Source organism: Oncorhynchus kisutch, linkage group LG13 (assembly GCF_002021735.2).
Source record: "Oncorhynchus kisutch isolate 150728-3 linkage group LG13, Okis_V2, whole genome shotgun sequence".
Lineage (NCBI taxonomy): Eukaryota > Metazoa > Chordata > Actinopteri > Salmoniformes > Salmonidae > Oncorhynchus > Oncorhynchus kisutch.
Window position 1 is genome coordinate 77,691,988 of NC_034186.2, and position 24,855 is coordinate 77,716,842.

A 24,855-nucleotide genomic window follows, 5' to 3' on the forward strand; every position below is an offset into this window, starting at 1 on the left:
GAAATTTGAGTTCAAATTAATAAAAAAAAACATTAAAAGATAATAATGACATACATTTTTCATTTGAAATGTATCCTTTACACAAGTTGCAATAAAACACTGATATATGTAGACGTGAATTTGAGAACAGGAAAAACAAACGAATGTTGCAGGCAAATGTGAAGACAGCTTAGCTAGTTTTCGTATCAAAGAGAAAGGCCCATGTTTGTGAAGAAACAACACGAGCTTGATTTTGTTGATTGACGGTCTTCAAAAGCTACATTCGGCGCGGGAACGCTACTGCATGCACAATTATTTCTGACAGTGTCAACACACGTGGGTATTATTATTACGTTTCAAAACGCAATCAATTATTCTGGGTTTACTGCTCATAGATTCTGTGTAAGAGTCGATAGCTTGCAAATGCACTGCCTACTGTGATTGTGGTCTCCTCCTGGTCCATCACTAGCACACACTTCGTTATTGTGTCAAATGGCATCATATTCCCCATAGAGTGAACCACTTCATCAACATCAACCCTGTTTGGCTCTGGTCAGAACAGAAGTAGTGCACTATATTAGAGAATTGGTTGCAATTTAAGATGTTCCCCTCCACAGATAGTCCTATCCTGCAGAGATGACCAAGTGCAAGAAGAAGAAGAGGCAGGATGACTTCCAGAAGGTCAAGCTGAAGGTGGGGAAGACCAAGCCTAAAGCGGACAACGCCACCAACATCAACTTCCGCACCAAGGGAATAAACCTAACTGAACAGCTGAAGAAAGATGCTAATGCACCCACCACACACCGGAAGCTCAACATCAAGGTAGGTAACACAGACACACAAACACACTCACTCCTCTACTGTACCTTATGCTGTGTGCCTCCCCTCCTCTAGGACCTGTTGTCCCAGCTGCATCACTACAGTGGTACAGTGAAACAGGGAGCTCTTGTGGGACTGAGGGAGCTGCTGACCCTTCACCCCTCAGAGTTAGACCAACACCTCTCCAGTCTGCTCAGCGAGGCTGCTGCCGTCTTCACAGACAAGGACCCGAATGTACGGATGTCTGCCACACGCCTGCTCAGGTTAGAAAAGCATTTTGTTATGACAGTTGGAATTTGTCTTCAGGTCTTACATTTTTAAAATTTATTTTTTACTTTATTTAATAACTTATTAGGGCTGCAATCCCGTTAACGGGATCGATATAACAGCCAGCGAAAGTGCAGGGAGCCAAATTCAAAACAACAGAAATCTCATAATTAAAATTCCTCAAGCATACATGTATCTTATACCATTTTAAAGGTAATCTTGTTGTTAACCCCACCAAAGTGTCCGATTTCAAATAGGCTTTACAGCGAAAGCACCACAAACGATTATGTTAGGTCAGAGCCAAGCCACAGAAGAACACAGCCATTTTTCCAGCCAAAGAGAGGAGTCACAAAAAGCACAAAGAGAGAAAATTAATCATTAACCTTTGATGATCTTCATCAGATGACACTCATAGGACTTCATGTTACACAATACATGTATGTTTTGTTTGATAAAGTTCATATTTATATAAAAAAATCTCAGTATACATTGGGCGCGTTATGTTCAGTAGTTCCAAAAACATCTGGTGAATTTGCAGAGAGCAATAACAATTTACAAGTGTTATGCATGGAATTAAAGATATACTTCTCCTTAATGTAACCGCTGTGTCAGATTTCAAAAAGTTTTACGGAAAAAGCAAACCATGCTATAATCTGGGAACAGCGCGCAGAGAACAAATACATATATCCGCCATGTTGGAGTCAACAGAAGTCAGAAATAACTGGGCACCTTTTCATCCAAGCTTCTCAATACTGCCCCTGCAGCCATAAGAAGATTTAACCAGGTAGATCAGTTGAGAACAAGTTCTCATTTACAACTGCGACCTGGCCAAAATAAAGCAGTGTGACAAAAACAACAACACAGAGTTACACATAGGATAAACAAAAGTACAGTCAATAACAATATAAAAGTCTATATACAGTGTGTGCAAATGGAGTAAGGAGGTAAGGCAATAAATAGGCCATAGTGGCGAAATAATTACAATATAGCAATTAAACACTGGAATGATAGATGTGCAGAATGTGAGTGTGCAAGTAGAGATACTGGGGTGCAAAGGAGCAAAATAAATAGCAGTATGGGGATGAGGTAGTTGGATGGACTATTTACAGATGGGCTATGTACAGGTGCAGTGATCTGCGAGCTGCTCTGACAGCTGGTGCTTAAAGTTAGAGAGGGAGATATGAGTCTCCAGCTTCAGTGATTTTTTTGCAGAACGTTCCAGTCATTGGCAGCAGAGAACTGGAAGGAAAGGCAGCCAACGGAGGAATTGGCTTTGGGGGTGACCAGTGAGATATACCTGCTGGAGCGCGTGCTACGGGTGGGTGTTGTTATGGTGACCAGTGAGCTGAGATAAGGCAAAGCTTTACTGAGCAAAGACTTATAGATGACCTGGAGCCAGTGGGTCTGGCGATGAATATGAAGCGAGGGCCAGCCGACGAGAGCATACAGGTCGCAGTGGTGCATGGTATATGGGGCTTTGGTGACAAAACGGGTGGCACTGTGATAGACTGCATCCAGTTTGCTGTGTAGAGTGTTGGAGGCTATTTTGTAAATGACATTGTCGAGGATCGGTAGGATAGTCAGTTTTACGAGGGTATGTTTGGCAGCATGAGTGAAGGAGGCTTTGTTGTGAAATAGGAAGCACATTCTAGATTTAATTTTGGATTGGAGATGCTTAATATGAGTCTGGAAGGAGAGTTTACAGTCTAACCAGACCCTTAGGTATTTGTAGTTGTCCACATATTCTGAAGTCAGAACCGTCCAGAGTAGTGATGCTGGTTGGGCGGGCGGGTGCGGGCAGCGATCGGTTGAAGAGCATGCATTTAGTTTTACTAGCGTTTAAGAGCAGTTGGAGGCAACGGAAGAAGTGTTGTATGGTATTGAAGCTCATTTAGAGGTTTGTTAACAGTGTCCACAGTGTTTGTTCTCCAACCCCCACAAAACCATACACCACTTGAGAGCAGCACAGTCCTTGGAGAAATGCCTTAATACCAATTCTTCTACTAGTGCACCTCCCTAACCTTCTACCCTCTCCGTGCCCTGATCAGGTTCATAGCCCAGAGTGTGCCAGCAGAGCGGACGTCTCCATTCTTCCCTCTCCTCTCTGCCCACCTCTCCTGTGCCATGACCCACATCGAGACGGGTATCCAGGAGGATGCCCTGAAAGTCCTTGACGTTTTGCTGGACCACTATCCTGCCCTGCTGGCCGCTCGTCCCGCCCTGCTGCTCACCAACTTCCTGGAGCTGATCTCACACAGAAGTACCGGGGGCGGGGCAAGGAAGGGGCAGGAGGGGAAGGGGAGGAGCTGGGCCCTGTCAGTCAACCCTAACAGGAACGTGACTGGTCAGCAGTGGAGACTCACAGTGCTGCTCAGGTATTCATACACTTGCAATGAGTTAGCAGTGTCCTATTGGTGTGTACATGTATTTGTCTGGCGTGACCTTTGTGTTTGTGTTTTCCAGACTGGGGCGTTTTCTTCAGGCGGTAGTTGAGGAGAGGCGAGCGGAGGAGGGGGTTGCATGTGTCTCAGGTGACATGTTCAGTGTTTTGAATGGACAAGGAGGAGCTAACGCACCTTTGGAGCTCAACTGGGAGGAGCTTACCTACAGAAAAGGTGGATTTCAGGTGTTTGAACATTCAGGAGCCATGCCCACTCTGCATTCCACCTTCAAACTCCGGTACGCACATCACAGACACACACTTCATTAACAAGCACACACACACACACACACATACTTCATTAAAAAGCATATACACACACACACACACACTTCATTAACAAGCATATATACACACACACACACTCTGCTGACTCACTCTCCTGTCCTGCTCATCATCTGTCCCTTTCCTCCACTGTATTTGTAGGCCGGAGACTGAGCCTGGGGCTGGGGTGAGTGAGGGGCTGGGCACAGGGGAGGCTGTACGGGGCTTTGCCTCCACCCTGGTGCCCCTTCTACTAGACGTCTGGGTAGAGGCTAGTGCCAGCGACCGGAGCAAGACTGACAGTGCTCATCTCCTCACCCCCGATGCCATGTCACTGATGTACCAGGTCCTCTCCATACTACAGCTGCTACGCAAGCTGGCGCCACAGAGAGAATACCAGGATACACTGGTAACACACACACACAGGTCTTCTCTCTCAGTGTAACATGTGTGGTTACCTTTGTTCTATTAACACTGGTGTTTGTGTGTTTAGGATGTGTGGTTTCGCAGTGAGTACCTGGGGGATTTTAAGCAGCACTTCATGAAGAACTTCCCCTATGGAAATCTGGACACCCCTAAACAAAGGCGGAAGACAGACCCCAAGAGGTGAGGTGGTGCTAGGGCCCATGGTGTATGTGTAGATACTCCAGCGTTTCCCAAACTAGGGGTCGCTACCCCATATGTGTCTCCTGATTTGAAAATGGGGTCGTGAGAGAAACTCTGGGTGGAAAAACATCTGGTCTATAGTCAACTGAATGCTCTGCTTAGTCGTAGAACCACGTGGTTTCTGTTTTCTTCCTAAAAATTTGCTCTAACCATTGAACAGTTTGAGCTATTACCAATTATGATATGTAATATCAGCACAAAATTACTAGGGGGGACATAATTAAAAGTGTGTGTGTTTGGGTGTGGTGTTTCAGGAGTAAGCAGTCCACTACAATCCCAGGGCAGACAGTGGAACCCTTGGCTCTGAACGTGCTGCTCTGCCAGGTCATGGTTTCCATGGTTACCCTCAGCCAGAGGGAGGGGCAAGCCCAGGAGCCCGATGCTGAGTGGCTGATGCCTCTGAGAGGGTTTGTCCAAGAGACTCTGTCCAGTGGGGCCAAGCTGAGCCAAAGACACCTACATACACTCCTGGAGACTGTCTGGAGAATGGTCATCACACAACGCAGCAGGGGTAAGACTGTGTGGGTTTGTGTGGGCTGTCAAGGGTGCATTAATGAGTTCATCTTAAATGGTTTTCACATGTCTGGCGTCCTAACCGGTGGTGTGTGTAGCGGTGACGGAGGATCTGTTACAGGCGGTGTATGTTCAGTACCAGCAGATGAACCTGAATCTGCAGACCAGAACACTGCTACTTTCCTTCTACAGCAGACTGTACCTACAGGAACACAACCACACACACATCGCCAGGTAACACACACACGTTCTAGTGTTTACTGTACCAAATAACCAAAGATATATGTAGGCATAACCAAGTCTGCAGGGTAGACTACTCTGCTCCTAAATGTCTGTCTTCCTCTTCGGTCTCCCCCGTCAGGAGTAGAGTGTTGTCTCGGTGGCTGGCTGCTCTACCGCTCCAGTTGTCCCAGCTGGGCCACCGTAACCCTGCCCTCTCAGACAGGCTCCTGCTCTCCATCCAGGCTGCTGCCTCCCGTGGGAACAAGGCCCTGCTGAACTCCCTACACACGCATGCATGCAGGCTCTACGGTGAATACACACACACACCTGTATGCAGGCTCTACGATGAATACACACACACCTGTATGCAGGCTCTACGGTGAATACACACGCACCTGTATGCAGGCTCTACGGTGAATACACACACACACCTGTATGCAGGCTCTACGGTGAATACACACACACACACCTGTATGCAGGCTCTACGGTGAATACACACACACCTGTATGTAGGCTCTACGGTGAATACACACACACACACCTGTATGCAGGCTCTACGGTGAATACACACACACACACCTGTATGCAGGCTCTACGGTGAATACACACACACACACCTGTATGCAGGCTCTACGGTGAATACACACACACACACACACACACACACCTGTATGCAGGTTCTACGGTGAATACACACACACACACACACACCTGTATGCAGGCTCTACGGTGAATACACACACACACACCTGTATGCAGGCTCTACGGTGAATACACACACACACACACACCTGTATGCAGGCTCTACGGTGAATACACACACACACCTGTATGCAGGCTCTACGGTGAATACACACACACACACACACCTGTATGCAGGCTCTACGGTGAATACACACACACACACACACCTGTATGCAGGCTCTACGGTGAATACACACACACACACACCTGTATGCAGGCTCTACGGTGAATACACACACACACACACCTGTATGCAGGCTCTACGGTGTATATATAACATTAAAAAACACATGTGAAGCTCCACTTATAACAGTCGGGCAGATTGGTACTAAACAGGTAGTCACTAAATGGCCATGCTAGAAAATACCTAAATGACAATGTACCTTTTGGAGTTGTTTTCTATGTTTCTCCACTGGGGGGCAGTAAAGGTCCATCTGAACTCCATAGCAGGAGAGAGAGGGGAGCATGTTGTTACAAGCTAGAGACAAAGGTTGGAGAAGTATCAGTTAAAAGGAGTGGAGGTTGTGGGTGGTGGAGGGCACCTATGTTGTAATATAAGCTAAGACAGAACTGGTGAGGGGGTTTGTGTTATGATTACAGGCCCTAGGGAAGACAGAACTGGGGAGGGTGAGGGGGTTTGTGTTATGATTAAAGGCCCTAGGGAAGACAGAACTGGTGAGGGGGTTTGTGTTATGATTAAAGGCCCTAGGGAAGACAGAACTGGTTAGGGGGTTTGTGTTATGATTAAAGGCCCTAGGGAAGACAGAACTGGGGAAGGTGAGGGGGTTTGTGTTATGATTAAAGGCCCTAGGGAAGACCGAACTGGGGAGGGTGAGGGGGTTTGTGTTATGATTTAAAGGCCCCAGAGAAGACCGAACTGGGGAGGGGGTTTGTGTTATGATTAAAGGCCCTAGGGAAGACAGAACTGGTGAGGGGGTTTGTGTTATGATTAAAGGCCCTAGGGAAGACAGAACTGGTGAGGGGGGTTGTGTTATGATTAAATGCCCTAGGGAAGACAGAACTGGGGAAGGTGAGGGGGTTTGTGTTATGATTTAAAGGCCCCAGAGAAGACCGAACTGGGGAGGGTGAGGGGGTTTGTGTTATGATTTAAAGGCCCCAGAGAAGACCGAACTGGTGAGGGGGTTTGTGTTATGATTAAAGGCCCTAGGGAAGACCGAACTGGTGAGGGGGTTTGTGTTATGATTTAAAGGCCCTAGGGAAGACCGAACTGGGGAAGGTGAGGGGGTTTGTGTTATGATTTAAAGGCCCCAGAGAAGACAGAACTGGGGAGGGTGAGGGAGTTTGTGTTATGATTTAAAGGCCCTAGGGAAGACCGAACTGGGGAGGGTGAGGGGGTTTGTGTTATGATTTAAAGGCCCTAGGGAAGACAGATCTGGGGAGGGTGAGGGGGTTTGTGCTATGATTAAAGGCCCCAGAGAAGACAGAACTGGGGAGGGGGTTTGTGTTATGATTAAAGGCCCTAGGGAAGGCGGAACTGGTGAGGGGGTTTGTGTTATGATTTAAAGGCCCTAGGGAAGACCGAACTGGGGAGGGTGAGGGGGTTTGTGTTATGATTTAAAGGCCCCAGAGAAGACAGAACTGGGGAGGGTGAGGGGGTTTGTGTTATGATTTAAAGGCCCTAGGGAAGACCGAACTGGGGAGGGTGAGGGGGTTTGTGTTATGATTTAAAGGCCCCATAGAAGACAGAACTGGGGAGGGTGAGGGGGTTTGTGTTATGATTTAAAGGCCCCAGAGAAGACAGAACTGGGGAGGGTGAGGGGGTTTGTGTTATGATTAAAGGCCCCAGAGAAGACGGAGTGGGCGATTCACCATCACAAGACTGTTTGTCTGAATGGTCTGTGACATCAGCAATGTGCGTCAGCAGCCAACATAACATAATACAGACTATCTGATCATTACTACTCTCTCTTTATCTCTCTCCCTTTATCTCTCTAGCTCTCTCTCTAGCTCTCTCTCTTTATCTCTGTCTGTTTGATTTTCTTTCTTAGACCATAAACTGGTGATGGATAGTCCATTCACTCTTTACGTCACCATTGGCTTCTTGTTGCGAGCTGTAGTTTCCCTCCTCTGCTATAGTGTATGAGCTGTAGTTACTCTCCTCTGCTATAGTGTATGAGCTGTAGTTTCCCTCCTCTGCTATAGTGTATGAGCTGTAGTTACTCTCCTCTGCTATAGTGTTTGAGCTGTAGTTGCCCTCCTCTGCTATAATGTATGAGCTGTAGTTGCCCTCCTCTGCTATAGTGTATGAGCTGTAGTTACCCTCCTTTGCTATAGTGTATGAGCTGTAGTTGCCCTCCTCTGCTATAGTGTATGAGCTGTAGTTACCCTCCTTTGCTATAGTGTATGAGCTGTAGTTGCCCTCCTCTGCTATAGTGTATGAGCTGTAGTTGCCCTCCTCTGCTATAGTGTATGAGCTGTAGTTACCCTCCTCTACTATAGTGTATGAGCTGTAGTTTCCCTCCCCTGCTATAGTGTATGAGCTGTAGTTTCCCTCCTCTGCTATAGTGTATGAGCTGTAGTTGCCCTCCTCTGCTATAGTGCATGAGCTGTAGTTACCCTCCTCTGCTATAGTGTATGAGCTGTAGTTGCCCTCATCTGCTATAATGTATGAGCTGTAGTTGCCCTCCTCTGCTATAGTGCATGAGCTGTAGTTACCCTCCTCTGCTATAGTGTATGAGCTGTAGTTGCCCTCCTCTGCTATAGTGTATGAGCTGTAGTTACCCTCCTTTGCTATAGTGTATGAGCTGTAGAACATTGCTATAGTGTATGAGCTGTAGTTGCCCTCCTCTGCTATAGTGTATGAGCTGTAGTTACCCTCCTTTGCTATAGTGTATGAGCTGTAGAACATTGATATAGTGTATGAGCTGTAGTTGCCCTCCTCTGCTATAGTGTATGAGCTGTAGTTGCCCTCCTCTGCTATAGTGTATGAGCTGTAGTTACCCTCCTTTGCTATAGTGTATGAGCTGTAGAACATTGCTATAGTGTATGAGCTGTAGTTTCCCTCCCCTGCTATTCGTGTATGAGCTGTAGTTTCCCTCCTCTGCTATAGTGTATGAGCTGTAGTTGCCCTCCTCTGCTATAGTGTATGAGCTGTAGTTGCCCTCCTCTGCTATAGTGTATGAGCTGTAGTTACCCTCCTTTGCTATAGTGTATGAGCTGTAGAACATTGCTATAGTGTATGAGCTGTAGTTGCCCTCCTCTGCTATAGTGTATGAGCTGTAGTTGCCCTCCTCTGCTATAGTGTATGAGCTGTAGTTGCCCTCCTCTGCTATAGTGTATGAGCTGTAGTTGCCCTCCTCTGCTATAGTGTATGAGCTGTAGTTGCCCTCCTCTGCTATAGTGTATGAGCTGTAGTTGCCGCCCTCTGCTATAGTGCATGAGCTGTAGTTGCCCTCCTCTGCTATAGTGTATGAGCTGTAGTTACCCTCCTTTGCTATAGTGTATGAGCTGTAGAACATTGCTATAGTGTATGAGCTGTAGTTGCCCTCCTCTGCTATAGTGTATGAGCTGTAGTTTCCCTCCTCTGCTATAGTGTATGAGCTGTAGTTGCCCTCCTCTGCTATAGTGTATGAGCTGTAGTTACCCTCCTCTGCTATAGTGTATGAGCTCTAGTTGCCCTCCTCTGCTATAGTGTATGAGCTCTAGTTGCCCTCCTCTGCTGTAGTGTATGAGCTGTAGTTGCCCTCCTCTGCTATAGTGTATGAGCTGTAGTTGCCCTCCTCTGCTATAGTGTATGAGCTGTAGTTGCCCTCCTCTGCTATAGTGTATGAGCTGTAGTTGCCCTCCTCTGCTATAGTGTATGGGCTGTAGTTGCCCTCCTCTGCTATAGTGTATGAGCTGTAGTTGCCCTCCTCTGCTATAGTGTATGAGCTGTAGTTGCCCTCCTCTGCTATAGTGTATGAGCTGTAGTTGCCCTCCTCTGCTATAGTGTATGAGCTGTAGTTACCCTCCTCTGCTATAGTGTATGAGCTGTAGTTGCCCTCCTCTGCTATAGTGTATGAGCTGTAGTTGCCCTCCTCTGCTATAGTGTATGAGCTGTAGTTGCCCTCCTCTGCTATAGTGTATGAGCTGTAGTTGCCCTCCTCTGCTATAGTGTATGAGCTGTAGTTACCCTCCTCTGCTATAGTGTATGAGCTGTAGTTACCCTCCTCTGCTATAGTGTATGAGCTGTAGTTGCCCTCCTCTGCTATAGTGTATGAGCTGTAGTTACCCTCCTCTGCTATAGTGTATGAGCTGTAGTTGCCCTCCTCTGCTATAGTGCATGAGCTGTAGTTACCCTCCTCTGCTATAGTGTATGAGCTGTAGTTGCCCTCATCTGCTATAATGTATGAGCTGTAGTTGCCCTCCTCTGCTATAGTGTATGAGCTGTAGTTGCCCTCATCTGCTATAATGTATGAGCTGTAGTTGCCCTCCTCTGCTATAGTGCATGAGCTGTAGTTGCCCTCCTCTGCTATAGTGTATGAGCTGTAGTTGCCCTCCTCTGCTATAGTGTATGAGCTGTAGTTACCCTCCTCTGCTATAGTGTATGAGCTGTAGTTACCCTCCTCTGCTATAGTGTATGAGCTGTAGTTGCCCTCCTCTGCTATAGTGTATGAGCTGTAGTTGCCCTCCTCTGCTATAGTGCATGAGCTGTAGTTGCCCTCCTCTGCTATAGTGTATGAGCTGTAGTTACCCTCCTTTGCTATAGTGTATGAGCTGTAGAACATTGCTATAGTGTATGAGCTGTAGTTGCCCTCCTCTGCTATAGTGTATGAGCTGTAGTTACCCTCCTCTGCTATGGTGTATGAGCTGTAGTTACCCTCCTCTGCTATAGTGTATGAGCTGTAGTTGCCCTCCTCTGCTATAGTGTATGAGCTGTAGTTGCCCTCCTCTGCTATAGTGTATGAGCTGTAGTTGCCCTCCTCTGCTATAGTGTATGAGCTGTAGTTGCCCCCCTCTGCTATAGTGTATGAGCTGTAGTTGCCCTCCTCTGCTATAGTGCATGAGCTGTAGTTGCCCTCCTCTGCTATAGTGTATGAGCTGTAGAACATTGCTATAGTGTATGAGCTGTAGTTGCCCTCCTCTGCTATAGTGTATGAGCTGTAGTTACCCTCCTCTGCTATAGTGTATGAGCTGTAGTTGCCCTCCTCTGCTATAGTGTGAGCTGTAGTTGCCCTCCTCTGCTATAGTGTATGAGCTGTAGTTGCCCTCCTCTGCTATAGTGTATGAGCTGTAGTTGCCCTCCTCTGCTATATTGTATGAGCTGTAGTTGCCCTCCTCTGCTATAGTGTATGTGCTGTAGTTTCCCTCCTCTGCTATAGTGTATGAGCTGTAGTTACCCTCCTCTGCTATAGTGTATGAGCTGTAGTTGCCCTCCTCTGCTATAGTGTATGAGCTGTAGTTGCCCTCCTCTGCTATAGTGTATGAGCTGTAGTTACCCTCCTCTGCTATAGTGTATGAGCTGTAGTTGCCCTCCTCTGCTATAGTGTATGAGCTGTAGTTGCCCTCCTCTGCTATAGTGTATGAGCTGTAGTTGCCCTCCTCTGCTATATTGTATGAGCTGTAGTTGCCCTCCTCTGCTATAGTGTATGAGCTGTAGTTACCCTCCTCTGCTATAGTGTATGAGCTGTAGTTGCCCTCCTCTGCTATAGTGTATGAGCTGTAGTTGCCCTCCTCTGCTATAGTGTATGAGCTGTAGTTACCCTCCTCTGCTATAGTGTATGAGCTCTAGTTGCCCTCCTCTGCTGTAGTGTATGAGCTCTAGTTGCCCTCCTCTGCTGTAGTGTAGGAGCTGTAGTTGCCCTCCTCTGCTATAGTGTATGAGCTGTAGTTGCCCTCCTCTGCTATAGTGTATGAGCTGTAGTTGCCCTCCTCTGCTATAGTGTATGAGCTGTAGTTACCCTCCTCTGCTATAGTGTATGAGCTCTAGTTGCCCTCCTCTGCTGTAGTGTATGAGCTCTAGTTGCCCTCCTCTGCTGTAGTGTAGGAGCTGTAGTTGCCCTCCTCTGCTATAGTGTATGAGCTGTAGTTGCCCTCCTCTGCTATAGTGTATGAGCTGTAGTTGCCCTCCTCTGCTATAGTGTATGAGCTGTAGTTGCCCTCCTCTGCTATAGTGTATGAGCTGTAGTTGCCCTCCTCTGCTATAGTGTATGAGCTGTAGTTGCCCTCCTCTGCTATAGTGTATGAGCTGTAGTTGCCCTCCTCTGCTATAGTGTATGAGCTGTAGTTGCCCTCCTCTGCTATAGTGTATGAGCTGTAGTTGCCCTCCTCTGCTATAGTGTATGAGCTGTAGTTGCCCTCCTCTGCTATAGTGTATGAGCTGTAGTTGCCCTCCTCTGCTATAGTGTATGAGCTGTAGTTGCCCTCCTCTGCTATAGTGTATGAGCTGTAGTTGCCCTCCTCTGCTATAGTGTATGAGCTGTAGTTGCCCTCCTCTGCTATAGTGTATGAGCTGTAGTTGCCCTCCTCTGCTATAGTGTATGAGCTGTAGTTGCCCTCCTCTGCTATAGTGTATGAGCTGTAGTTGCCCTCCTCTGCTATAATGTATGAGCTGTAGTTGGTGATGTGTAGAGCAGCCAAACTGGTGAAAAAATACTACAGTTTGAACATTAACGTCTTTAACAAGGTAGAACGTGTATAGAGTTGATAATAAATGTACATTTCTAAATAATTTAATCTCTGGAAAAGTGTTCTTCAATCACACTCTTTTTAATATTAAGCTTTTAGCAGCACTTCTGTTGGTTTTGTGGTCTCAAACCAGTGAGTTTATTTAAGTTCTTAATCAAGAATATGGGCTAAATGTAATTATTGAGAATGAAAGAGGTGGGAATGTTGTTCCCTTGTCATATAATTGCTACATTTACTATCAATATAGAATTAAAAATAGTTTTCCAAATTGTATTCTGACTATTATTTTATATATTTTTAATATTCGCGTCAAGACTGACAACCAGTTGAGAACCACTGTTGTAGAGTTTGTATATTGACGTGTGTGTGTGTGTGTGTGTGTGTAGACCCACAGGAGGGCAGTGTGGTATTGTTACCGGCTGAATCTCAGCAGCGATTGGTCCAGCTACTCTACTTCCTGCCTGTGATGTCACAGGGTCTATTGGCCAATCTGAGTCGCTGCTGCACTGCGGGACGCGTCTCTGCCAGCCTGGCTGCCTCCCTCATACGCATCATACACCTCAGGTAACCCCAGCAACCTCCCAAAGCTACAGGTCAGAAACTCTGTCACTAACCCAATGTTCTTACATGATCCCTGTGTCACAGAAATGTGAGAGTCATGTGCCATGTGGTTTAAACTTAAACAACGTTTGACCGTTGAGGTTTCGTCCTCAAAACATCTAGATGATATCCAGGGCAGACCAACATCACGTGGCCTTTACGGTTTGACATCGTTTCTCTTGCACTTAAAAATGTTCTGAATAGAATTTTCAATTCATAAAAGTGTGTGTGAGAGAGAGAGCCGTCAGTCATTCCTGGTTAGAGAGGGGAGACAGCAGACCGATGGTTCGCCAGCTTAATGGAATCAAACAATCAACCAATTAAGGCACGTCGAGGGTTGTGGCACAAGATCAGTGTCATGAGCTCATGGTTTATAACAAGGCCTGACGCTGATGGCACTTTAATGGGAATTTATAGTTCACTGGACCTTTAGATGGCAGTGTTGGTCCTTTAGTGTGCTGGTGTGTGTGAGCATAGCAATGTTCTGCTGTTTGGTCATGCTGTGGTTTGCCAGTGGTTTGCCTCACATGCATCCGGCCTTGCATAACGCTATCAGTGTTCATCGCCGGCAAATGTGTGTGTATTTGTGAGACACCCAGTGTTTCTCTGGGGTAGTGTTACACACACACACACCTGACTAAGGGTAGGGGCAGTGTGCGCGCGTGTAGAGACTAGGGGTAGGGGCAGTGTGCGCGCGTGTAGAGACTAGGGGTAGGGGCAGTGTGCGCGCGTGTCGAGACTAGGGGTAGGGGCACAGTGTGCGCGCGTGTAGAGACTAGGGGTAGGGGCAGTGTGCACGCGTGTCGAGACTAGGGGTAGGGGCAGTGTGCGCGCGTGTCGAGACTAGGGGTAGGGGCAGTGTGCGCGCGTGTCGAGACTAGGGGTAGGGGCAGTGTGCGCGCGTGTCGAGACTAGGGGTAGGGGCAGTGTGCGCGCGTGTCGAGACTAGGGGTAGGGGCAGTGTGCGCGCGTGTCGAGACTAGGGGTAGGGGCAGTGTGCGCGCGTGTCGAGACTAGGGGTAGGGGCAGTGTGCGCGCGTGTCGAGACTAGGGGTAGGGGCAGTGTGCGCGCGTGTAGAGACTAGGGGCAGGGGCAGTGTGCGCGCGTGTAGAGACTAGGGGTTGGGGCTCCACTCCACCAACACTCCAGACCGTCCTCTCTCACTCCACCAACACTCCAGACCGTCCTCTCTCACTCCACCAACACTCCAGACCGTCCTCTCTCACTCCACCAACACTCCAGACCGTCCTCTCTCACTCCACCAACACTCCAGACCGTCCTCTCTCACTCCACCAACACTCCAGACCGTCCTCTCTCACTCCACCAACACTCCAGACCGTCCTCTCTCACTCCACCAACACTCCAGACCGTCCTCTCTCACTCCACCAACACTCCAGACAGTCCTCTCTCACTCCACCAACACTCCAGACCGTCCTCTCTCACTCCACCAACACTCCAGACCGTCCTCTCTCACTCCATTGTAACCTGTGTGCGTTTCAGGTCCTCTTTGAGTGGCTGGTCAGTAGGGTCTCAGGACATGACCCTGCGTGATGTTGACTACATCAGCTTCCTGTTCTCCACCCTCACAGGTCAGGCTCCGCCCTCACATTTCCTGTCTCACTGGTATCTGGTCAACAGATGTGATGAATCTTCAGGTTCTTGAAGAAGTACACTCCAAGAAAACTTACCAATCTTTCTCTCTTTCAGGGTTTTCGTCTGATGAGCTGGCCACCCTGCAGGAGGCTGGGGATGAGAGCGTGCTCCCTCCCTCCCCCCTCTCCCCCCTCAGCCTCTACCCCACCCCCCTGGAGCAATTCACACACCACTGGGACGTGGTGGAGGTCAGGACACACCTCACTCAGAACACCTAGCAGGGCTTTAAAAGTGACTGTTGTGACGGTGAATGAGAGGTCTAGATGGAGTGTAAAATGTGCAAAGAGAAAGACAGCGACTGAGATGGAGACTGAGCACTTCTGCCAGTGTAGTGTACCTGTGAGAGGTGTTCTGGACACTGTCAGTTATTTAGTTCCCCCTGGTGTCACACACAGGGCTCAGAGGGGGGATGCTTTATCTGGCCACGCTGGCCGAGAGGGGAACCTTTATCGCGTTGCGCCGGCTGTGTCTGCGTGGTTATCGGGCACTGTGGAAATGTAGAAATGCTAATGAGAGCCTGTGGCATGACGGTGGTGTGACATTTGTGCTTGGAAATTACTGTTAAAGGGAACGTGCCCTGAAGCAAGAGGTGTGTGTGTGTGTGGGGGGGGGGGGGGGGGGGGGGGGGGCTATAATCACTAATTCAGCTCTTCAATTAGAGCCTGAGATCCTGGTCATCTCATGTCTGAGTCAATCAGACTGAGGGTTGGGGGGGCAGGGGGGACAGGATTAGGGGACGGACCATGTCTGCTCTGATTCCACTAATGAGACAGGATTGTTTTTAATGGAGGAGAGAATGCCAACAGGTGCACACAGGTCTGGGGGGCTGGTTCACACACACATTCTAACACATTGAACACACCTCATTTCAATAGAACGTAATGACAAATTGGCTTTTGATTTGAAGTTAATGAGGAAAAGTTTAACATTGTTTCTCACCTCTGAAAGTTTGTGTGATGCCCTCTCGTCTCACCTGTACCCCTCTGTCGCTCTCTACAGTGTGTGTGATGCTCTCTCGTCTCACCTGTACCCCTCTGTCGCTCTCTACAGTGTGTGTGATGCTCTCGTCTCACCTGTACCCCTCTGTCGCTCTCTACAGTGTGTGTGTGATGCCCCCTCGTCTCACCTGTACCCCTCTGTCGCTCTCTACAGTGTGTGTGATGCTCTCGTCTCACCTGTACCCCTCTGTCGCTCTCTACAGTGTGTGTGATGCCCTCTCGTCTCACCTGTACCTCTCTGTCGCTCTCTACAGTGTGTGTGTGATGCCCCCTCGTCTCACCTGTACCCCTCTGTCGCTCTCTACAGTGTGTGTGATGCTCTCTCGTCTCACCTGTACCCCTCTGTCGCTCTCTACAGTGTGTGTGATGCTCTCGTCTCACCTGTACCCCTCTGTCGCTCTCTACAGTGTGTGTGTGATGCCCCCTCGTCTCACCTGTACCCCTCTGTCGCTCTCTACAGTGTGTGTGATGCTCTCGTCTCACCTGTACCCCTCTGTCGCTCTCTACAGTGTGTGTGATGCCCTCTCGTCTCACCTGTACCTCTCTGTCGCTCTCTACAGTGTGTGTGTGATGCCCCCTCGTCTCACCTGTACCCCTCTGTCGCTCTCTACAGTGTGTGTGATGCTCTCTCGTCTCACCTGTACCCCTCTGTCGCTCTCTACAGTGTGTGTGATGCTCTCGTCTCACCTGTACCCCTCTGTCGCTCTCTACAGTGTGTGTGTGATGCCCCCTCGTCTCACCTGTACCCCTCTGTCGCTCTCTACAGTGTGTGTGATGCTCTCGTCTCACCTGTACCCCTCTGTCGCTCTCTACAGTGTGTGTGATGCTCTCTCGTCTCACCTGTACCCCTCTGTCGCTCTCTACAGTGTGTGTGTGTGTGTGAGTGAGAGAGCGAGCAGTGACATATTGTAATGTACTTGTTGGCCCCAACTTATGTATCTCTTGGATGTGTGGAGAAAGGCCATCTGTTAGATATAGAAATAACTAATTAGACATTTGCATGTGTGGTGTAATGTGGTTTGTCTGATGAATGGTTGTGGGTGATGTTGATTAGAGAAGAGTGACGTGCACCTCTCCTTCATTTGTCCTAATTCCATCCCTCCATAATGCCATTACTACTATTGGATTTCGCCCACCTTACACACAGACACTTCCTGATTGTTTGGGCTCATAAAACAATGTTTAAAAAGATTGTCAGATCTGCCACGTCAGCTCCCATTACCGAGCCTCGTTAAACCCTTTAATTTCTAGGAAAAGGGGGGAGTGTGAAGGAGAGGTATCTGGTGGATGTGAGGGAGAGGTATCTGGTGGATGTGAAGGAGAGGTATCTGGTGGATGTGGAGGAGAGGAGGTATCTGGTGGATGTGGAGGAGAGGAGGTATCTGGTGGATGTGAAGGAGAGGAGGTATCTGGTGGATGTGAAGGAGAGGAGGTATCTGGTGGATGTGAAGGAGAGGAGGTATCTGGTGGATGTGAAGGAGAGGAGGTATCTGGTGGATGTGAAGGAGAGGAGGTATCTGGTGGATGTGAAGGAGAGGAGGTATCTGGTGGATGTGGAGGAGAGGAGGTATCTGGTGGATGTGAAGGAGAGGAGGTATCTGGTGGATGTGAAGGAGAGGAGGTATCTGGTGGATGTGAAGGAGAGGAGGTATCTGGTGGATGTGAAGGAGAGGAGGTATCTGGTGGATGTGAAGGAGAGGAGGTATCTGGTGGATGTGAAGGAGAGGAGGTATCTGGTGGATGTGAAGGAGAGGAGGTATCTGGTGGATGTGAAGGAGAGGAGGTATCTGGTGGATGTGGAGGAGAGGAGGTATCTGGTGGATGTGGAGGAGAGGAGCTATCTGGTGGAGGAGAGTAGAGGTATCTGGTGGATGTGGAGAAGAGGAGAGGTATGTGGAGGAGAGGAGAGGTATCTGGTGGAGAGGTATCTGGTGGATGTGGAGGAGAGGAGGTATCTGGTGGATGTGAAGGAGAGGAGATATATGGTGGATGTGAAGGAGAGGAGATATCTGGTGGATGTGAAGGAGAGGAGGTATCTGGTGGATGTGGAGGAGAGGAGGTATCTGGTGGATGTGAAGGAGAGGAGAGGTATCTGGTGGATGTGGAGGAGAGGTATCTGGTGGATGTGGAGGAGAGGAGAGGTATGTGGAGGAGAGGAGAGGTATCTGGTGGAGAGGTATCTGGTGGATGTGGAGGAGAGGAGAGCTATCTGGTGGATGTGGAGGAGAGGAGAGCTATCTGGTGGATGTGGAGGAGAGGAGAGCTATCTGGTGGATGTGAAGGAGAGGATAGGTATCTGGTGGATGTGGAGGAGAGGTATCTGGTGGATGTGGAGGAGAGGAGAGGTATGTGGAGGAGAGGAGAGGTATCTGGTGGATGTGGAGGAGAGGAGAGGTATCTGGTGGATGTGGAGGAGAGGAGAGGTATCTGGTGGATGTGGAGGAGAGGTGAGGTATCTGGTGGATGTGGAGGAGAGGTGAGGTATCTGGTGGATGTGAAGGAGAGGAGAGGTATCTGGTGGATGTGAAGGAGAGGAGAGCTATCTGGTGGATGTGGAGGAGAGGAGAGCTATCTGGTGGATGTGGAGGAGAGGAGAGGTATCTGGTGGAGGAGAGGTGAGGTATCTGGTGGATGTGGAGGAGAGGAGAGGTATCTGGTGGATGTGGAGGAGAGGAGAGGTATCTGGTGGATGTGGAGGAGAGGTATCTGGTGGATGTGGAGAAGAGGAGAGGTATGTGGAGGAGAGGAGAGGTATCTGGTGGAGAGGTATCTGGTGGATGTGGAGGAGAGGAGAGGTATCTGGTGGATGTGGAGGAGAGGAGAGGTATCTGGTGGATGTGGAGGAGAGGAGAGGTATCTGGTGGATGTGGAGGAGAGGTATCTGGTGGATGTGGAGGAGAGGAGAGCTATCTGGTGGATGTGGAGGAGAGGAGAGGTATCTGGTGGAGGAGAGGTGAGGTATCTGGTGGATGTGGAGGAGAGGAGAGGTATCTGGTGGATGTGGAGGAGAGGAGAGGTATCTGGTGGATGTGGAGGAGAGGTATCTGGTGGATGTGGAGGAGAGGTGAGGTGAGGTTAAGAACAAATTATTTACAACGAGGGCCAAACCCGGACGATGCTGGGCCAATTGTGCGCCGCCCTATGGGACTCCCAATCACGGCCGGATGTGATACAGCCTGGATTCGAACCAGGGACTGTAGTGACGCCTCTTGTACTGAGATTAGGCTGGACAATAGAACAAGTCAAAATTCACCCAAGGCTGAAAATGGCAAAAGAACATTGGCTAAGCTGGAACACTTGCGCGAGTCCATAGCAAATGAATGGAATGGCATGTTCGCAGAGGCTGTTTTGACTGAAGTGATGCTTAGAATTCCATTTCACCTAAATGGCATTAAAAAATGTATCCCTTTTTATTTTACCACTAAAATCTGTTCTCAGGACGAAACTGAAAAATAACAACTTGTGTAGAAAGTTAACATCCGCAACTCGGTGGTGCCAAGTGTGCTTATGTCTGCATAACGAGTAAGTAGGGAAAAAATTGCAACTTCCATTTCTGGTCTAGCATTTGATGACAATGAGAGACACTGCCCAGCCTTACATAATTCGAGAGAGGAGATTCTCATGATTAATATGGTGTCCGAATTGAAAAAAATTGAAATATACACATTGCGAGATATTTGGCGAAATATACCAGCATGCTTGTCCATAGGAAAACAATGGGGGGAGCTTGGCGTTTCAAGGGCAAAAGGTATTTCGGGGATAGTGTTTAATGACAACGAGATACACTGCCCAGCCTTACATAATTAGAAAGAGGAGATTCTCATGATTTAAAATGGTGTCCAGATAATAAATAAAAAAATCTAAATATACACATTGTGAGATATTTGGCAAAATAGACAGGCATACCTATATTTCCCTATAGTAAACAATGGGACGACCTCAGAGTTTTTTTAGTTGTTTACATTTGAATTATAAACAACGTGTGCAGGTCTCCATTGCCAACAGTAGTAAAGCAGACACTGTGACATAGTACAATAAACTGGGATTAGAACGTTCGGAAGGTGTGTTGGTGCCACAGTGTTCAATAGAACTAATAGGAGCTGGCAGGGTGAAAAATGCCCTAAAATAAGGCCTGTTTTTTTGTGATCACTTCAAAACTACGGCAGGCAGCTGGGATATATGGTAATATTATGAAACTGGGCTCCACTGTGGATGCATTGAACTAGTTTTTATTAGAAAAAGGCATTGTTAAAAATGTCATGTGTCCAGCCTACTGAGATGCAGTGCCTTAGACTGCTGCACCACTCAGGAGACACTCCGATATGAATGATATTAATATTGTGAAATATGACCTTTAAAACAGCAGGAAGTGATCTTAACCACTGTCTATGTCCCACCCACAGGAAGTGTGCCACTGCTTGGAGACGCTGGGGTCTCGTTCACAGTGCTTTGACGTGCTGCAGAACGGCATCTGCAAGAACCTGGTGAGATGGTGTACATGTGTGTACTCATCTCTGTGCGTGTGTGTGTGTGTAACTGTGTCTCTCCCTCCCAGACTGGTCTGGCTGTGGTACCAGACAGTATGGCAGCAGGGTTGTTGAGAGCGGTGGCCAGACTGTTGGACCTGTCCTTCCTCCCCAGTGAACCTCTACTGAGGTTCCTGTCCCGCTGCTGCCTCAGCCTACTGTCTCTGCTACTGACCCTACAGCAGGACACCGCCTCAGAGAACAACCACAAGAGGTAGCCTGTGTGTGACCTCTCTGTGCAGTCATGTTGTGTGTGTAACCTTTATCCTTCCCTGTAGGGAGGTGGTGTGGGGAGCGTGTGTGTGTGTATAGATTGTGTCCAACCATTCTCTCCCTCTCCCTGCAGGGAGGCAGTGTGGGGCGCATGTGTTGCAGTGCTGAGCAGCATTCCCCGGCTGTTGCGGTTGGTTCTGCAGTCGCTGCGAGTTAGGGACCTGTGTGAGGAGGAGCTGCCTCAGCTGGCCCAGATACTGTCCCTGCTGCTGCAGCACACAGCGCTACGCAACCACATGCTGGCAAACGCAACTCTACTACAACACATTATACAGGACCTCACGGTAAACACAGTCATCTACTCAACCACATGCTGGCTAACGCAACTCTACTACAACACATTATACAGGACCTCACGGTAAACACAGTCATCTACTCAGCCACATGCTGGCAAACGCAACTCCACTACAACACATTATACAGGACCTCACGGTAAACACACACAGTCAACTACAACCACATGCTGGCAAACGCAACTCTACTACAACACATTATACAGGACCTCACGGTAAACACACAGTCATCTACTCAACCACATGCTGGCAAACGCAACTCTACTACAACACATTATACAGGACCTCACGGTAAACACACAGTCATCTACTCAACCACATGCTGGCAAACGCAACTCTACTACACATTATACAGGACCTCACGGTTAACACACACAGTCATCTACTCAACCACATGCTGGCAAACGCAACTCTACTACAACACATTATACAGGACCTCACGGTAAACACACAGTCATCTACTCAACCACACGCTGGCAAACGCAACTCTACTACAACACATTATACAGGACCTCACGGTAAACACACAGTCATCTACTCAACCACACGCTGGCAAACGCAACTCTACTACAACACATTATACAGGACCTCACGGTAAACACAGTCATCTACTCAACTACATGCTGGCAAACGCAACTCTACTACAACACATTATACAGGACCTCACGGTAAACACAGTCATCTACTCAACCACATGCTGGCTAACGCAACTCTACTACAACACATTATACAGGACCTCACGGTAAACACACAGTCATCTACTCAACCACATGCTGGCTAACGCAACTCTACTACAACACATTATACAGGACCTCACGGTAAACACACAGTCATCTACTCAACCACACGCTGGCAAACGCAACTCTACTACAACACATTATACAGGACCTCACGGTAAACACAGTCATCTACTCAACTACATGCTGGCAAACGCAACTCTACTACAACACATTATACAGGACCTCACGGTAAACACAGTCATCTACTCAACCACATGCTGGCAAACGCAACTCCACTACAACACATTATACAGGACCTCACGGTAAACACAGTCATCTACTCAACTACATGCTGGCAAACGCAACTCCACTACAACTAGTTGTACAGGACCTCACGGTAGTAAGGAAGCTTAAACAAGTATCATGTTAGAATAAAAACGTAAGTGTGGTGTGTTCTCTGAGGTTCTAATGATGGTGTGTGTTCTGAGCTTCTAATGATGGTGTGTGTTCTGAGCTTCTAATGATGGTGTGTGTTCTGAGCTTCTAATGATGGTGTGTGTTCTGAGGTTCTAATGATGGTGTGTGTTCTCTGAGGTTCTAATGATGGTGTGTGTTCTGAGGTTCTAATGATGGTGTGTGTGTTCCAGAGGTACTGTCGAGGTGAGTCCAAGGAGCAGTGGATGACTGACCTGCTGTACTGCTACAGCGTAACCATGGCGACTCATCGGGGAAACCTGGGGCTCCGAGACATCTACTGACCTAGGCCCCAAACCAACCACAGGCCCGTCTTACTGTTCTCTGTCCACTGTCTAACCCACATGTCAAACTTATTCCACGGAGGTCATAGTGTCTTGAGGGCTTTCGCTCCACCCTTGTACTTGATGGATGACTTAAGGTCACTAATGAGTAAGGAACTCCCCTCACCTGATTGTCTTAATTGAAAGGAAAACCTGCAGAACTCGGTCGTCTGTGGAATGAGTTTGACACCCCTGGTCTAACCCGACATCCTGTCTTCCCCATCGGTCTCTCTGTCCTCCTCATTCAGCTTTTATTCCTGGCCCAAAACCAACTGTCTTCTTCATATTGCTAAATATTGTGGCCACCACTAGTCCTGGAGAGATAAAAGGATGTACAGGCTTTAGTTACAGTGCAGCACTAACATACTTCTTTAACTAATCACCTGAATCAGTGCTGGGTTGGAACTAACACCTGCACACACTGCATCTCCAAGACCGAATTAAAGGATTTCTCAACTGATTACTGTTTTTATTACAAAAAGAGAAAATAAAGCTGGAGTCACTGAAACTCAATGTGTTTATTTGAGAAGTTTTCTAAAAGAGTAGAAAAACAACATGGACATTAACATTGAGGTTGGTATTGAATCATAAATGTAAAGCCTTAACATCTGATAGTGTTTCAACAGTAGTGCATCAGAGTGAACAGCATCAACACTGAAACGCAGTTTCTATCTTAAGTGACAGTTCACCTTGATGAGGTGCCACAAACATCTGGCTAACTTTAAGTCAACTATCTCTTTAAGGCAGGAAGTGATGTATAATATACAATTAAAGACTACAGAGTGTGTATAAAATGCATAAATATACCCCCCTCCACAGAGTCCTACAGAGAAAGCACAGGTACACGTGTACCCTCTGGACCTAAATGACCTTGTGTACATCTGTGTACCTACTATTATGGCTGAGGGGGGAAAGTGGGAGGGGCATGCATGCCTGTGGGAACCTGCTCCGGTAGATACTGAGGTAGAGTTGACTACAACCTAGTACAAGTGTTATGGCTGACGGGAAGCGTGTGTGTCTGCAAGCAGGCGTGTGTGTCAGCGTCTGCAGGTGGGCTGGCTGTATGACCGGCTGTTGACAGACTGCCTCATTCTCCACATGGGAGGAAAGGTTATCTCTGTGTGTGTGTGTGTGTGTGTGTGTGTGTGTGTTCATTTTCTGTATGGTTGAAATTATCTTGCACACATACCATGTTGGTTGACTTAACTGTGCCCTGTGAGGTCTCATAAATTTGTCCTCTCTTCCTGTGTCCAGTAGTATAAACAATCAGGCCAAGAACTCCTCCATGGTTAATACTGGGCACAGAGAGTACAATCTGAGAGGAAGAGGCTATGCCAGAGGGATTACTCTGCCTGAAAATACAACATGACACAGACCAATTGGGGATTTTTTATATGGTGGTCCAATTGATATGTGAGGCTTATTTGACCTAATATACATTTTGTAATATTTAGGTTATTAAAACTGTACACATGCGGCATCTCTGAGAAGTCTGTTTTATCAGCATTATTCACATGCAAACCCACCCTCATTGGCTAAAGAGTTCCCACCTCTGTAGAAAAATATTCCTATAGTTACACCATTGGGGCCCACCTCTTGTCAGTATATAGATGCTCTGTTTACAATCTGGCCAATAACTCCACCATGATAAAGGCAGTTGGGTAAATCATTTCAAGACATTTAGCAGATGCTTATATCAAAAGTCACGCGTACACACATTTTACATATGGCTGGTCCTGGGAATCGAACCCAGTACTCTAGCAGTAGAAGCACCATGCTCTACCAAGTGAGCCACGAAGTACACATGCAGGTTGTGTGTGTAGTCGTCAGTGTTTCCCCCGGCCCTGTCCAGCGCTGTGGGGTCTGAGGTGGTAGGAGTACTGCCTGGCCTGCCCCACTGCATCACACAGGTGCACACACTCCACACTGCTAACTGCAAAAACACACACACACACAGAAGGAAACAACATGCTAACAGAGGAAACAGATTTTGTACAGTTCATCCACATCACTCTATTCCCGTAATCAATTTAATCAAATTGTATTGGTCACATACACATGGTTAGTAGATGTTATTGCAAGTGTAGTGAAATGCTTGTGTTTCTAGTTCCGACAGTGCAGTAATAACTAACATGTAATCTAACAATTCCACAACAACTACCTAATACACACTAATCTAAGTAAAGGAATGGAATAAGAATATATACATGGATGAGCAATGACAAAGCGGTATAGGCAAGATGCAATAGATGGTATAAAATACAATATATACACTACCATTCAAAGGTTTGGGGTCACATAGAAATGTCCTTGTTTTGAAAGAAAAGCAATTTCTTTGTCCATTAAAATAACATCAAATTTATCAGAAAAACTGTGTAGACATTGTTAATGTTGTAAATGACTATTGAAGCTGGAAAAGGCTGATTTGTTATGGAACATCTACATAGGCGTAAA

The 24,855-nt window shown here is 47.6% G+C and overlaps 2 protein-coding genes across 4 annotated transcripts in view; one reads left to right on the plus strand and one right to left on the minus strand.

Annotated features, from left to right (window-relative positions):
• Window positions 1–176: 176 nt before the first annotated feature.
• On the plus strand, window positions 177–22,914 carry LOC109885132 (testis-expressed protein 10 homolog). 2 transcript variants are annotated; one of them, XM_031787543.1, is made up of 17 exons: window positions 177–315; window positions 597–801; window positions 874–1,061; window positions 3,114–3,440; window positions 3,529–3,744; window positions 3,932–4,178; window positions 4,263–4,375; window positions 4,690–4,946; window positions 5,047–5,182; window positions 5,310–5,479; window positions 12,928–13,105; window positions 14,643–14,731; window positions 14,850–14,983; window positions 20,197–20,277; window positions 20,349–20,533; window positions 20,666–20,876; window positions 22,252–22,914. In XM_031787543.1, exons 2-17 carry the CDS (start codon window positions 616–618, stop codon window positions 22,360–22,362), a joined length of 2,829 nt encoding a protein of 942 aa, XP_031643403.1. In that variant the 5' UTR covers window positions 177–315; window positions 597–615; the 3' UTR covers window positions 22,363–22,914. The 2 variants fall into 2 exon arrangements, with proteins under 2 accessions (XP_031643403.1, XP_031643404.1); XM_031787544.1 differs by having other exon boundaries at window positions 601–801.
• The window catches only part of invs (inversin), a 32,537-nt gene continuing 30,582 nt past the window's right edge, over window positions 22,901–24,855 (minus strand). Inside the window, exon 19 of one of the 2 annotated variants that reach the window (XM_031787541.1) lies at window positions 22,901–24,334. In XM_031787541.1, coding sequence (XP_031643401.1) covers window positions 24,228–24,334 — 107 coding nt within the window. In that variant the 3' untranslated portion in view covers window positions 22,901–24,227. The remainder of the gene's footprint in view (window positions 24,335–24,855) is intronic. The other variant, XM_031787542.1, reaches the window with a different exon arrangement.

What these genes read in the sequence shown, in the direction of transcription:
- LOC109885132 (XM_031787543.1), top strand. Translation starts at nt 616, where the DNA reads ATGACCAAGTGCAAGAAGAAGAAGAGGCAGGATGACTTCCAGAAGGTC. An exon ending in CCTGTTCTCCACCCTCACAG is followed by an intron (nt 14,732 to 14,849) that starts GTCAGGCTCCGC and finishes TCTCTCTTTCAG; the next exon opens with GGTTTTCGTCTGATGAGCTG. An exon ending in ACATTATACAGGACCTCACG is followed by an intron (nt 20,877 to 22,251) that starts GTAAACACAGTC and finishes TGTGTGTTCCAG; the next exon opens with AGGTACTGTCGAGGTGAGTC.